Source organism: Hemitrygon akajei, chromosome 19 (assembly GCF_048418815.1).
Source record: "Hemitrygon akajei chromosome 19, sHemAka1.3, whole genome shotgun sequence".
In the NCBI taxonomy this organism is placed as follows: domain Eukaryota; kingdom Metazoa; phylum Chordata; class Chondrichthyes; order Myliobatiformes; family Dasyatidae; genus Hemitrygon; species Hemitrygon akajei.
The window spans coordinates 52,921,990-52,937,972 of NC_133142.1; the positions used below are offsets into that span (position 1 = coordinate 52,921,990).

General features: G+C 47.2%; 1 protein-coding gene across 3 annotated transcripts in view; it reads left to right on the forward strand.

Moving 5' to 3' along the window:
- Positions 1–15,983, forward strand: part of srgap3 (SLIT-ROBO Rho GTPase activating protein 3) — a 275,811-nt gene that overhangs the window by 157,295 nt on the left and 102,533 nt on the right. For all 3 annotated transcript variants that reach the window (XM_073072508.1, XM_073072507.1, XM_073072509.1), the window contains exon 5: positions 7,596–7,781. In XM_073072508.1, coding sequence (XP_072928609.1) covers positions 7,596–7,781 — 186 coding nt within the window. The remainder of the gene's footprint in view (positions 1–7,595; positions 7,782–15,983) is intronic.

Consider the following 15,983-nt stretch of genomic DNA (forward strand, 5'->3'; position numbering starts at 1 on the left):
GATGTCCTTAGAGATTTTATTAACTGCTTCGTGTCTGTCTATTTGGATGACATCTTAATCTTCTCCAGCAGTCTTCAGGATCACACCCACCACCTCTGTCAGGTTCTGTAGAGGCTTTGGGAGAACAAACTATTCGTAAAAGCTGAGAAGTGCGAGTTCCATGCCCATTCTGTCAGTTTCTTAGGATACATCATCGAGAACGGGCAAGTGAAGGCGGATCCGGAAAAGATCCGGGCGGTGTCCGGAGTGGCCAAAACCCATGACGCTCAAGCAACTCCAGCGATTTCTGGGGTTCGCAAACTTTTATCGTCATTTCATCAGGGATTACAGCTGGGTGGCAGTGCTCCTTACTCGACTCACCTCTCCTGTGACTCCTTTTCACTGGGACAACAAGGCGAACGCTGCCTTCTCGGAGCTGAAGAGGTATTTCACATCCGCTCCCATCCTGGTCCAACCAGACCCCTCCTGTCAATTCATTGTGGAGATCGACACCTTCGACTCTGGGGTGGGAACGGTCCTCTCCCAACGTTCAGGCCCTGATCAGAAACTTCATCCCTGTGCCTTCTTTTCTCACTGGCTATCCCCTGCCAAACGAAATTACGACGTAGGGAACCGGGACTTACTGGCAGTCAAACTTGCTTTGGAAGAGTGGAGGCACTGGCTGGAGGGAGCGGAACATCCGTTTATCATCTGGACCAATCACAAGAACATATCCAAATCGCCAAACGCCTGAATTCCGGTCAAACCTGTTGGGCATTATTTTTTGGCCAGTTCAGATTTATACTCACCTATCGTCCGGGGTCCAAGAACAGGAAGCCTGATGCTCTCTCCCGTCAATACATTTCTGAGGAGGGCCTTCCCAACCCAGAGCCCATCCTTCCACCATCCTGTGTGGTGGCTGCACCCACCTGGGAGATCGAGGCCATAGTCAAAGAGGCTCAACGGACTCAGCCTGACCCAGGCAATGGACCCTCCAATCGCCTCTTTGTGCCGGACTCCGTTCGATCTCAGGTTCTCCATTGGGGGCACACATCTCATTTCGCCTGCCATCTCAGGATCGAACACTGTCCCTTCTGAAGAGACATTTCTGGTGGCCCACCATGGACACTGATACCCGTTCCTTTGTCTCTGCCTGTTCTGTTTGTGCCCGTGGAAAAGCCTCCTACCGACCACCTGCTGGATTGCTTCATTCCCTACCGGTCCCTAGCCACCCTTGGTCTCACATTGCGCTGGACTTCGTTACCGGACTACCCCCTTCACACGGGAACACTGCTGTACTCACCGTGGTGGACCGCTTCTCCAAAGCTGTGCACTTCGTAGCCCTTCCCAAACTCCCTACAGCCCGTGAGACAGCTGACCTCTTTGTTCATCATGTCTTCCGCCTTCATGGAATTCCCTCTGACTTCATTTCTGACCGGGGCCCCCAATTCATCTCTCAGGTTTGGAGATCTTTTAGTCAAGCCCTTCGCGCCTCAGTAAGTCTGTCATCCGGCTTTCATCCACAGACGAACGGGCAAACCAGGATTTGGAAGCAGCACTGCGCTGCGTAAGCGCCAACAACCCGTCTGCTTGGAGCAGCCATCTCGCTTGGGTAGAGTATGCCCACAACTCCCTGGTCATCACCGCCACTGGAATGTCTCCCTTTGAATGCTCCCTCGGTTACCAACCCCCTCTGTTCTCCGCTCATGAAGATGATATTGCTGTGCCTTCAGTTCAGGCCCATCTCCGCCGGTGCCGCAAGTTCTGGAAGGATGCACGCGCGACCCTGCTCCGCTCAGCCGACCACAACCGTAGGATTGCCGATCGCCATCGAATTCCTGCACCTGATTGTTGGCCTGGGCAGAAGGTTTGGCTCTTTTCTAAAGGCATCCCCCTCAAGAGTGAATCCAAGAAACTCGCCCCTCGCTTCCTGGGACCATTTGAGATTGAGAGTATTATCAACCTCTCGGCAGTCCAACTCAAACTGCCCATATCAATGCACATCCATCCTACATTCCACGTTTCCCAAGTGAAGCCTATACCTGTCAGCCCTTTATGGGGTGGGAAGATCCCTCCTGTTTGCTGTTTGGTGTTTACGCCCGTGTAAGTCGCCAAATTGAATCTCCCTGCCTGCGCACTTGGGCTCTCTTCCTTGGCTCATTGTAACACTTCACCTCTACCCTGCCCATAAGATCAAAAGATATAGAAGCAGAATTAGGCCATTTGGACGTTGAATCCTGGCTAATTTTTTTTTCAACCCCATTCTGCAGCTTTCTCCCCATAACCTTTAACCCCCTTATTAATCAAGACCCCATCAGTCTCTGCCTTAATTAATGCAATAACTTGGTCTCCACAGCTCAGTGTGGCAATGAATTCCACAGATCCACCACCCCCTGGCTGAAAAATCGATATCCCTTTATTCTGAGGATGTGTCTTTGTATCCTAGATGCGCCTGCATTCTCTGCATGTCCACTGTGTCCAGTATTCGATAGGTTTCAATGAGATCTCCACTAATGAAACAAATAATATGTGGACCCAACCTATTTAGCCTCTTTTGACAGAACAACAATCTTTTCTGAGGAATTGATCTCTCCTGGACTGCCTCCAATATCCTTTCTTTGGTAACAGCACCAAAACAGTGTGCAATTGGAACCAATCCCCCCCGAAATTGCTTTCCTCATTCTTCTCTCAATATTCCCAAATTGGAACTGCTGATTGGAGCATGCTGTGCCACAGTGACCTGGCCTTGCATCCCTTTATCTTCAGTTTCATTATAATAATAGAATGTAGAACTAATGTAAGGACAGTAAGGACGTCCAGCTCACAGTTCTGTGCCAACCTTTTAACCTACTCTAATATCAATCTCACCCTTCCCTCCCACATAGTGCTCCATTTTTTCATAGACCACAGCACAAAACTTGCAAGGTATCTGGACCCTTTCCTGGACGATTAGGCCTGAATTTTTCAGCTGTGATTTCTCTCCTGTAAGCCGGTGATAGACGCCATACCCTTAATGGCACTTCCATTGAGTGTTACAGAAGTCGCCTTGAAGGTGATCAGCAATGTATTGAACTGTGATGAAACTGTTATCTTGATAAATTGAGGGAGCAGCGTCAAGGTTGGACGGCAGTCTCAGCCCAGAGTCGATTGAAAGGAATGTACTGAAATAAAATCCTTCCGGGCAACAAATTAATCACCAAGTCATCTCAAATAGAGTTTCAGATGGAATATTAATCTGACTGACTGGCCTAGTCCACCTCCGTTGAGAATAGTGATTCAAAAAAAGGAAAATAAATGGCCGCATGATGCCCTGTACTTGGCTGGAAAATTGGTTGTTTATCAGTAGAGTTACACAGAGGCCCTTCAGCCCTACTGTCCATGCCAACCCAGTTGCTTACTTGAGCTAGTCCCATTTAACTGCATTTGACCTATATCCCTCTAAATCCTTCCTATCCATGCACCTGCCCAAGTGCCTTTTAAATTATGTAGTTGCACCGACCTCTGTCACTTCTTCCAGTTACAGGTTTCCCCCGCAATCCGAAGGTAGAGTGTCCCTGTGAAACTGTTTGTAATCTGAAATGTCGTAAAGTGAAGAAGCAATTACCATTAATTTATATGGGAAAATCTTTTGAGCGTTCCCAGACCCAAAAAAATGACCTACCAAATCGAAGCAAATAACACATAAAATCTAAAATAACACTAACATATAGTAAAAGCAGGAATGATATAATAAATTTACACCTTATATAAAGTAGAATATTGTAGGTACAGTGTAGTTTCACTTATCAAACTCGGGAAGGCAGTGAACCAAAATCGACTTGGAGAAAAAAATCAGCACGTACACACATAAACGCATACGCAAGTACACGCATGCGCAAACAACTGCCCGCACAAGGCTTCACGGTTATTGTAGTCTTTCTCGGGGTGAACACACGTATAAAGCAGGCGTCTTTTTTTCGTAAAAGCGAAAATCCTCTTTGGTTAGCGAAAACAGGTACTAATATAAGTCTTTCGTAACAGCGAGTTGTCGTAAATTGAACGTTCGAAAAGCGGGGGCCACCTGCAGCTTGTTCCATGTACCCACCAATTTCTGTATGAAAAACCTGCCCCTTAGGTGCCCCTTAAATCTTCCCCCTTTTAGTTTAAACCTATTGTTTGCCCTGTAGTTTTACAAGCCCCTACCCTGGGAAAGACTGTGACCATGTACCTTATTTAAACTTCACGATTTTAGAAGCCTCTATAAGATGACACCTGAGTCTCCCAGACTCCAGACTCCAGGGAGAAAAAGCCCCCAGCCTGTCTAATGCTTCCTTATCAATCAAGCCTTCCTGTCCCAATAACTTCCGCTGGTACATTCTCCCCTTCTGAAGTTGGATGTTGAAGTTGTACCATAAGCTACCTGCACCATAATCTCTGAGGTTCCCTCTCTAAACTTTATTACACTGCTCTCCACCTTCAAGGATAGAATACGGTAGAAGTCCAGTGATGAGGTTTCTGGATTAATAATTTCAAGCATAAACACAAGAGATCCTGCAAATGCTGGAAATCCAAAACAACACACACAAAATGCTGGAGGAACACAATAGGTCAGGCAACATCTATGGGCAGGAATATAAACAGTCAATGTTTCAGACCAACACCCTTCCTCAGGACTAGAAAGGAAGGGGGACGAAGCCAGGGGGGAGGAGGAGTACATCCTGGCAGGTGATAGGTGAAATGCTCACCAAACTTCCCTCCTCACCTGGTTTCACCTACTGCCTGCCAGCTTGTACTCCTTCCCCTGCCCCTCCCCACCTTCTTATTCTGGCTTCTTTCCCCTTCATTTCCAGTCCTGATGAAGGGTCTCAGCTCGAAGCGCTCACTGTCTATATTCCTCTCTGTGGATGCTGCCTCACCAACTGAGATACCCCAACATTTTTTTGTATGTTGCTAGTAATCTTGAGATGTCAAATCTGTGCACTTAACAAAATAACTACAAAATCATATAGCTAGTCGTAGTGCTAATGACCATGAATACTGGATGGTAGTTTGAAGAGAGAAGATCTCCATGCGTACTGGCTCTGTTGTATATGTGACCACAGACATTCCAGTGTGGTTGCGTCTGCAAGCCACTGAGCTAAGGGGAAATTAGGGATGGGCAATGAATGCTGGTGTTTCCTGTCACATCTAGATCCTGAAAAATGAATAGCAAGACACAACACAGAAGTTATACCTTACATCCCCCAGCTCTGTGCCAACCATCACCCTCCATTTCCACCAATCCCACTCTCTCTACGTTCAACTCAAGTTAGGTTTCATGTCTTCAGCACCAGTAAGGTGAGGTGCAGGTACAATGAAAAATTTGCTTACCTCAGCATCACAGGCACATAGGAACAAACAACACACAGAACAGAAATTATACATAAACAAAAAAGTTGTGCAAAACAAGACATTAGTGCAAAAACAAAATACAATGCTAGAAACACACACAGGCAGTGTCTATGCTGGGGAATAAACAGCCCCCATTTTGGGTATGGAAAGATGGTGGAAGAAGCCAGAATAAGAAGTTAAGAAGAGAGGAGAAGGAGCACAAGCTGGCAGGTGATGGGTGAAACCAGGTGGGAGGAAAGGTGGTGGATGGGGGAAGGGGTGAAGTGGCAGGTGATGGGTGAAACCAGGTGAGGGGAAAGGTGGTGGATGGGGGAAGGGGTGAAGTGGCAGGTGATGGGTGAAACCAGGTGAGGGGAAAGGTGGAGGATGGGGGAAGGGGTGAAGTGGCAGGTGATGGATGAAACCAGGTGAGGGGAAAGGTGTTGGATGGGAGAAGGGGTGAAGTGGCAGGTGATGGGAAAGGTGGTGAATGGGGGAAGGGGTGAAGTGGCAGGTGATGGGAAAGGTGGTGGATGGGGGAAGGGGTGAAGTGGCAGGTGATGGGTGAAACCAGGTGAGGGGAAAGGTGGAGGATGGGGGAAGGGGTGAAGTGGCAGGTGATGGGTGAAACCAGGTGAGGGGAAAGGTGGTGGATGGGGGAAGGGGTGAAGTGGCAGGTGATGGGTGAAACCAGGTGAGGGGAAAGGTGGTGGATGGGGGAAGGGGTGAAGTGGCAGGTGATGGGTGAAACCAGGTGAGGGGAAAGGTGGAGAATGGGGGAAGGGGTGAAGTGGCAGGTGATGGATGAAACCAGGTGAGGGGAAAGGTGTTGGATGGGAGAAGGGGTGAAGTGGCAGGTGATGGGAAAGGTGGTGAATGGGGGAAGGGGTGAAGTGGCAGGTGATGGATGAAACCAGGTGAGGGGAAAGGTGGAGGATGGGGGAAGGGGTGAAGTGGCAGGTGATGGATGAAACCAGGTGATGGGAAAGGTGGTGAATGGGGGAAGGGGTGAAGTGGCAGGTGATGGGAAAGGTGGTGAATGGGGGAAGGGGTGAAGTGGCAGGTGATGGATGAAACCAGGTGAGGGGAAAGGTGGAGGATGGGGGAAGGGGTGAAGTGGCAGGTGATGGGTGAAACCAGGTGGGGGGAAAGGTGGAGGATGGGGGAAGGGGTGAAGTGGCAGGTGATGGGTGAAACCAGGTGAGGGGAAAGGTGGAGGATGGGGGAAGGGGTGAAGTGGCAGGTGATGGGTGAAACCAGGTGAGGGGAAAGGTGGAGGATGGGGGAAGGGGTGAAGTGGCAGGTGATGGGTGAAAGGTGGTGGATGGGGGAAGGGGTGAAGTGGCAGGTGATGGGTGAAACCAGGTGAGGGGAATGGTGGAGGATGGGGGAAGGGGTGAAGTGGCAGGTGATGGGTGAAACCAGGTGAGGGGAAAGGTGGTGGATGGGGGAAGGGGTGAAGTGGCAGGTGATGGGTGAAACCAGGTGAGGGGAAAGGTGGTGGATGGGGGAAGGGGTGAAGTGGCAGGTGATGGGTGAAACCAGGTGAGGGGAAAGGTGGAGGATGGGGGAAGGGGTGAAGTGGCAGGTGATGGATGAAACCAGGTGAGGGGAAAGGTGGTGGATGGGGGAAGGGGTGAAGTGGCAGGTGATGGGTGAAACCAGGTGAGGGGAAAGGTGGTGGATGGGGGAAGGGGTGAAGTGGCAGGTGATGGGTGAAACCAGGTGAGGGGAAAGGTGGTGGATGGGGGAAGGGGTGAAGTGAGAAGTGGCAGGTGATGGGTGGAAATGGTAAAGGGCTGAGGAAGAAGGAATCTGATAGGAGAGGAGATTGGACCAATGGAGAAAGGGAAGGAGGGGCACAAGAGGGAGGCGATGGACAGGTGAGGAGAAGAGAAAGGGTGAGAGGGTTACCAGAATGGGGAATGGAAAGAGAGAGAAGGGAGGGAGGAGAGATTACCAGAAGTTAGTTTCACAATAAGTCGATGACAATGCAAGAGGTAGTTTGTATTGATCTGCTGCCGAGGGAGGATTAGGATTGCACAATTCCCTCAGACTTTCCCAGTCACCTACACACTAGTGGTAATTTATAGTGACCAATTTTAACTGACCGGCCTTCATGTCTTTGAGATACGGAAAGAAACCAAAGCAGTCAGAGGAATTGTGTGCAGTCACTGGGAGAACACACATAAATGCACAGAAGGCACTGGGCACTGGTTAGTTATAGATTAGCTGGTTGCCATTAAACTGTCCTCTCGCCCGCACAGGTGATGAAAACCTACCACATGTACCACGCAGAAAGCATCAGCGCGGAGAGCAAGTTGAAGGAGGCCGAGAAGCAGGAGGAGAAGCAGTTCAGCAAATCGGGGGACATCAACGTGAACCTCTTGCGGCACGAGGACAGACCGCAGCGGCGCAGTTCCGTGCGGAAAATCGAGAAGATGAAAGAGAAGGTAAGGCGGGAGTGGCGGCCGCGCAGCAAGGGTGGAGCTGACCCGGCCCGCCACCTTCCCCTTGCAGAATCGATGGATCCGGTCATGTACACGGTGCACTGAGTCACCGGGGAGTGAGCGGTATTTGTATCCAGGGTGGAAATTGGTCTTTATAGGAAACAATGCATCAATGACCAGTGGAAGCAGAGAGCTGGCTGATTGCTTATTTCCATAATTTGGGAGAATCGGTTACAAGGAACTATTAATTGTTCTGTGAGCTGAAAGCCTCCTTTCATAAGAAAACTGGAAATGTCGTATGTTAAATACACTCAGTGGCCACTTTATGAAGAACCTCCTGTGCCTAACAAAGTGGCCACCAAGTGTACATTCGTGGTGTTCTGCTGCTGTAGCCAATCCACTTCAAGGGTTGACGTGTTGTGCGTTCAGAGATGCTCTTCTGCACGTCATTCTTGTAATGCATGGTTACTTGGCTTTCTGTCAGCCTGAACCAGTTTGGCCATTCTCCTTTGACCTCGCTCAGTAATTAACAAGGCATTTTCACCTACAGAACTACTGCCACTCACTTGATGTTTTTCTTTCTTGCACCATTCTTTTAGTCGCTAAAGACTGTTGTGCATGAAAATCCCAGGAGATCAGCAACTTATGAGATACTGATACCACCCCATCTGGCACCAACAATCATTCCATGGTTGAAGTCATTTAGATCTCATTTCTTCCCCATTCTCTTGTTTGGTCTGAACAACAACTGAACCTCTTGACCATGTCTGTATGCTTTTATACATCGAGTAACTGCCACATGATTGGCTGATCGAGCTGGTAAAGAGGTGTACCTAATAAAGTGGCCACTGATTGCAGATGAATATTAATACTCTTATTTATTAATTTAAAGGTTTTACTGATAAATATTGTATGAAATACATTTACTGCCCATCTCTATATGACCACGGGAAGCAGTGAGCTACCATTTCAAGTTGCCATTGTCCATTTGGTGCAGGCGCTCCCTCTGTACTGTGAGGGAGGGAGTTCCAGGATGTGGATCCAGTGACGACGGAGGAACAAGACAGGATGGGGCCAGCGGCGGTGTTTCCATGCCCTTGTCATTTCCTGCGTAGCGGTCATGAATGTACTTGGTAGACAATATACGTGTGCTACTCATGGAGGGAGTGAATATTTAGGCTGGTGGATGGGGTACCAGTTTGTGGATAATGTGAAGCTTCACAGCAGGTGTACAAGATGATAAGAGGCATAGATCAAGTGGACAGCGAGAGACCTTTTCCCGGAGCAGAAATGGTTCATGTTAAGGTGATTGGGGGAAGGGATAGAGAGGGTGTAGAGGCAAGTATTTCACACAGAGAGCGGTGGGTGCGAGGAATGCCCTGCCAAGGGGTGTTGGGAGAGGCAGATAAATTAGGAGCATTTAAGAAACTCTCAGACAGGCACATGGATGATAGAAAGGTGGAGAGCTATGTAGGAGTGAAGGATAATATTGATCTTAGAGTAGGTTAAGTGACAGCACATCATTGTGGGCCAAAGGGCCTGTAATATGCTGTAGTGTCTGTGTTCTATGTTCCTGAAAGCTGTTGGGGAGCTGCATGCACCCTGGCAAGGGGAGGGTATCGCTTCAAGCTCCTGAGTTGTGCATTGTAGATGTTTTAAGAGCTTTGAGCCCTCAGGAAGGTGAGCTACTCACCACAGGGTACAAAGCCTCTAACCTTCTCTCGTAGCAGGAGCATTTCTGTGGCTGTTGAAGTTGAGGTTCTGGTGGTCTCGTCATTGGAGACCCACAGGGTGTTGATGGTGCTGACTAAGTGGTGCGAGGACCATTGAATGTTAGGAGTGGGTGTTAGATTTTCTAGTATTGGGGGCAACCAGAGAGGAAAACTGTAAACATCAGATTGATCCAGCTGCTCTTTCGGAAACCCGTCTGGCAGACGAAGGGCAGTTGAGGGAGGAGGAGGGTGATTACACCTTCTTCCGGAACGGGAAGGGATCTGACAAGGCCGGGATCCATGGCGTTGGGTTTGCGATACAGAACCAGCCTGTTAATCAACTCTCTGAACTCCCCGCTGGGGGTCGGTGAATGTCTCAGGGCAATCTGTTTGCTGTTTGCCAACAGTCAGAAGGCCACCGTCATGAGTGCTTATGCACCGGCTCTGTATTCACAACTGTGAAAAAGAGGCCTGTATGTTTGCAATAGACACAACGTTGTCAAACACCCCCAAAGAGGATAAAATCGGTCTCTTCATTGCCAGGGTAAATTGGGACTTCCAACTTTGGAAGGGAACCATAGGAAAGGAAAGAAAGCATTGACAACATCAACTCAAATGGAGTGCTACATCTTACCACATGTGTTGAATGAAATCTTACCATCACAAACACTATCTTCCACCAGGAAAACAAATTCAAGGCATCTAGATAGCACCTCCAATCTAAACAGTGTCATCTCATTGTCTATGTCATCGTCTGAGCTAGGGACTACAGTGATGTGAATATCACAAGGGCCACGTGACTGCTGAACAGATTGTCACCTGATCTGCTCCACCATGTCCATCAGAGTCACAAAAAAGAGGAGGCTTCATAAGAGGTAGACCAAGCCAAGACTAAAACTTGAGAGTCTGCTTGACACTGCCACCCACCAGCATCTTCAGGAAAAACTCCAGTGGGAATATCTGGAGGATAACAAACAACAATGGGGTTTGCCAAAATCCACCATCCTCAATACCTGCAAAAATATATTTGGGTAAAAGTCCAGAAAACATTTGGATTGGTACAGAAGCAGAACAACTTATCTCCAAGAAAAGGAAAGCCTTTTGTGCCTGGCAGAATGATATCGGCAGCAAGGCCAAAAGAGAAGCTTAGTCCAGAGCCAAGGCAAATGTCCAATGCATGGTGAGGGAGCTAAAGAACTCTTGGTGGACTGAGAAAGCCCTGGAAATCTAGAGACTTGTAGGTTCTGGTGATACAAGAGGCTTCTTCAGTGCCACCAAAGCAGTCCAAGTAACTGTGGATTAAACTGCCTGTGCTCAAAGGACGGGAAGAACTTACTAAAGGATCCAACGATATCAATGATCGATAGAGAGAGGACTTTCAAGAAGTTCTTAATCACAACAGCACAGGTGAACCAGATGTTACTAACCAATACCCCAGAAACCTGTGAGGGAAGAAATGGGGGAGGTGCCCAATAGGAAGGAGGTCCATGATGCCCTCAGGAGCCTGAAAAGCAACAACGTCACTGGTCCTGATGTGATCCCAGCAGAGATCCTCAAGGGATGTGGACCAGCATTCCTGTACCATGTACACACATTGTTCCTGAAGGTCTGGGAAAAGGAACAGCTGCCCTCAGAGCTCAGGGATGCTCTAATAGTGACCATATTCAAGAAGGGAGACAAGGCAGATTGTGGTAATTACAGAGGCATCTCCCTCCTGTCCTCAACAGGCAAAGTGCTTGCACATATCGTTGTCAGCCAACTCCTTCTGCTACCTGAGGAAATACTCCATGAATCACAGTGTGGTTGCTGCCCACCTAGAGGTACTGCAGACATGATCTTCACAGCACGCCAATTACAGGAAAAGTGCCATGGACTAAGACAATCCTTGTACTTGGCTTTCATACAGTAGATCTGAAAAAGGCAGTCTCACTCTTCTGCCCCCATTCTCCTGCCTTCTCCCCATAACCTCTTAACACCATTCACAATTAAGAACCTATCAACTTCCTCTTTAATTGTACCCAATGACTTGGCTTCCACAGCCATCCATGGCAATGAATTCCACAGATTCACCACCCTGTGTTTAAAGAAATTCCTCCTTATCTCTGTTCGAAAGGGATGTCCTTGTATTTTGAGGATGTGATCTCTATTCTTAGACTCCCCTACTACAGGAAACATTCTCTCCACATCCACTCTTTCTAGACCTTTCAATATTCAGTAGGTTTCAATGAGATAACCCCCCCCCCCCCCCATTCTTCTAAACTCTAATGACTACAGGCCCAAGTCATTAAAAGCTGCTTATACGTTAACCCTGGCATTTCCAGGATCATTCTCGTGAACCTCCTCTAGACTCTCTTTAATGTAACCCTTTCTTAGATAAGCAGCCCAAAACTACTCACAATACTCCAAAGTGAGGCCTGACTAATGCCTTATTAATCCTCGGCATTATGGAATTGAATTGACTTCTTACATCCATCACATACGTGAGGAGTAAAAATCTTTGTTACATCTCCATCTAAATGTGCAATGTGTAATCTTAGTAATTTATAATAATTTCATAAATAGAACAGTCAATGTAATATAGAGGACACTCAAATCAGTGTGAGTTCATCAGTCTGATGGCCTGGTGGAAGAAGCTGTCCCGGACCCTGTTGGTCCTGGCTTTTATGCTGTGGTACTGCTTCCCGGATGGTAGCAGCTGGAATAGATTGTGGGTGGGGTGACTTGGGTCCCCAGTGATCCTACAGGCCCTTTTTACACACCTATTCTTGTAAATGTCCTGAATCATGGGAAGTTCACAACTACAGGTGCACTGGGCTGTCCACTCCACTCTCTGCAGAGTCCTGCAATTAAGGGAGGTACAGTTCCCATACCAGGCAGTGATGCAGCCAGTCAGGATGTTCTCAATTGTTTTCTAGTCCTCTTGAAATGAATGCTAATGTTGTACAGCATGTGCCTTCCTCACCACCGACTCAACCTGCAAGTTAACCTTCAAAGGATTCTTGCACAAGGACTTCCAAATCCCCAGTCAGATTTCTCTATTTTTCCCCATTTAGAAAATAATCTATGCCATCATTCCTTCTGTCAATCTCCATCATAATACACTTCCTTACACCATATTCCATCTGCCACTTTCTTGCCCAGTCTCCTAATCTGTCCAAATTCCTCTGTAAACTCCCTATTTCCTCAACAATAACTGCTCCTCCACCTACAGTATCTTCATATCGTCCACAGACTTGGCCGCAAAACATGACGTATAATGTGAAACGAAGCGGTCCCAATTTCGACCCCTGTGGAACACCACTACTCACCAGCAGCCAATCCAAAAAGGATCCCTTCATTCCCACTCTTTGCCTACTGCAGTCAGCCAATTTTCTATCCATGCTAGTATGTTTCCTGTCATACCATGGGCTCTAATTTTGTTTAGCAGGCTTATGGTGGCACCTGGTCAAAGGCCTTCTGAAAATCCTAGTAACTGACATCCACTACTCTCCTTTGTCTATCCTGTCTGTTATTTTCTCAAAGGATTCTAATAGATTTGTCAGGCAAGTTTTTAAGGAAACCACGCTGACTTTGGCCTATTTTATGTGCCTCCAAGTGCCCTGAAACCTCATCCTTAATAATAGAATCCAACATCTTCCCAAAACACTGACTGGTCTATAATTTCCCCTCTTTTGCCTCCTTCCTTTCTTAACGAGTGGAGTGACTTTTGCAATTTTCCAGTCCTTCGTAACCATCCCAGAAGCTGGTGATTCTTGAAAGGTCACTAATAATGCCTCCAAAATCTCTGCAGTCACCTCTTTCAGAATAATGGGGTGCAATCCATCTGGTCCATTTGAGGCCTTTGCTGTCCAACACCTGAGTAGTGCTAGAGAAGCCTATGCAACATTAAGGAAAAGAGCCTTTGAAGATTGTGACCTACAGGTCTATAGAGCAGTTGTCCTTCCTACATTACTGTACGGAGCTGAATCATGGACCAACTACAGTAGGCAGCATTGAAGATCCTTATGAAAGATTTTGAGGATCAGCTGGAAGGACAGACACACTAACACCTGCGTACTGGAGGATTCCAACAAAGCAGCACCTCCACCACGATAAATGAACACCAACTCTGATGGATAGGTTATGCCTCTGGATGCCTAAATGATGTCTCCCCAGATAGTTCATTTACTTCCAGTTAAAGGACAGTCAGCAAGCCCCCGGTGGGCAAAGGAAGTGCTTTGAAAATGACTTCAAACTTAGCCTGAAGAAATGCAACATTACATCTAAAAACTGGGGAGACTGCACTCAATAGATACGCCTGGAAGAAATCTGTTCAAGAGGGAGCTGTGCTACATGAGAGTGACCTCCATTGTACCACAAAGAGCGAGCAGCAGCTGCAAAAGGAGAGGCTGAACGACCAAAAGACCCAGCCACTAACCACAGCTACCACTTACTCTTGCCCACACTGCACCAGAGTACAGTATGTGGGGTCCTAGATCGGCCTCTGCAGCCAGCTGAGGACCCACCAATAGACAAGCCCTTGAGAGAACATCATACTTGTCTCGAGTGATTGCACTACTACGTTGCCTAGGACAACCGTGACACAGATGTTGATCAGCATTTATCAGAGCATGGCTGAACGTCGTGTGGAGTCTTACTGCCTGCGGCTATAGGCTGCTTCATTTGCTGAGGATGGAACATTGTGTGATCATTAGTGAACATCCCCACTCCTGGCCTCTGTTAATTGGCTCTTAATTGATTGGTCTTGATTAAAAGTGGGGGGATATTAGACAGGACTTCTTAACAATGGCTCCTGTTTACCTGAGCAGGCAAACTGGATAACTCCTGAAAAGTACCACCGAATCTCAGTGTGAGTGCTGGCTTCTATCATAGTAAGTCTCTGCTTGACCCTTGAACCCAAAGGAGGAAGAATATATCAAGGAATGAGTGACTGAGGGGAAGGTGCTGCAATGTTTAATAAAGATTTCCGTATTGTTTTAGGTTCCATTTCTCGCTGTGTGACAGTTTGTGCATGGTCTCTATGGAAACGGACGTGCTCTGCTTGCAATAGTGTGCCAATTTGGGAGTGCACAATTATGTTCCTGCTACAACCAGCATTTACTTACAATCGCAATGTTGAGTGAATGGTGGTGGGGGGGGAGGGGGAGGTTGCTGGAATGTACAGTCACCTAATACTTTGCCTTTTCAGTCTGCTGAGACTGTTGATTCCCTCTCTCTGTTCTGTGTTTGGTGTCAGCTCAACTCATCCAAGCACAAAGGAGACGAAATATTTGCCAGGCTCTTCAGAACCAGCAAAAGCATGTGGCAATAGTGAATGTTATTATAATTTTACAGCAAGGTGTCTTCACCTGCTCCACAATTCTGATAAAATGAGAAATGTTTCCTTAAAGCAGTGTGATCTAATACACTCAGTGGCCATTTTATTAGGTACCTCCTGTACCTAACAAAGTCGCCGCAGAGTGTACTGTATGTACCAGTGTGATCCCAGCATAAGAACACAAGCAAAAAGGAGAATCAGTAGGCCACTCAGCCCCTCAAACCTGTCCCGCCATTCAGTATGATTGTTGTTGATCCTACCCCAGGCTTCATCTCCTCTTCCACCACATTGGCCCATAGCCCCAAAAAGCCTTTGCCTTTCTATTTTGATCATCATAGGCATAGATTGAGTGGATAGCCAGAAACTTTTCCCAGGGCAGAAATGGCTAATATGAGGGGGAATAATTTAAAGGTGATTGGAGGAAATAATGGGGGATGACTGGAGATGTCAGAGGTAGGTTTTTGACACAAGGAGTGGTGAGTGTGGTGGTATAGACAGATGCATTAGGGACATTTAAGAAACTCTTAGATAAGAAATATTGATGATAGCAAAATGGAGGGCATTGTTGGAGGGAAGGGTTAGATTGATCTTAGAGTAAGTTAAAAGTTCAACACAACATTGTGGGCCAAAGAGCCTGTACTGTGTTGTAGTATTCTATGTTCTATAATAATCATAAAGTGTTAATGATATAAACTCAATATACACTTGCGAGAAACCTGAATAAATGGGATTATATTGAGTGAGATTATTGAATGGGATTAGATTTGACATTACATTTTTGAGATTGGAAGAGATTTTAAAAAAGAAATTTGTTATTTCCCCATTCATACTGACAACTATGACATCAGAACAATAGGGCAGAGCATCTAAGTCTCACGACACCAAAGACCTGAGTTCACTCCTGACCTTGGATGCTGACTGTGTGGAGCTTGCACGTTCTTTCTATCGCCCCGTGGGTTTCCTCCCACCCTAAAATCGGCAGGTTGGAGGGGGTTAATTGACCTCTGCAAATTGCCCCTTGTGTGCAGCAGAATGGAAAAATCCGCAGAATGGGAGTTGATTGGAACAATGGGATTAGCATAAAATGGCATTTGATAGCATGGATTTAATGGGCTGAGTGACCTGTTTATTTCTCTGAGTTTGAGATGCCTTTTAACCTTGCTCCAGCTGGATGAG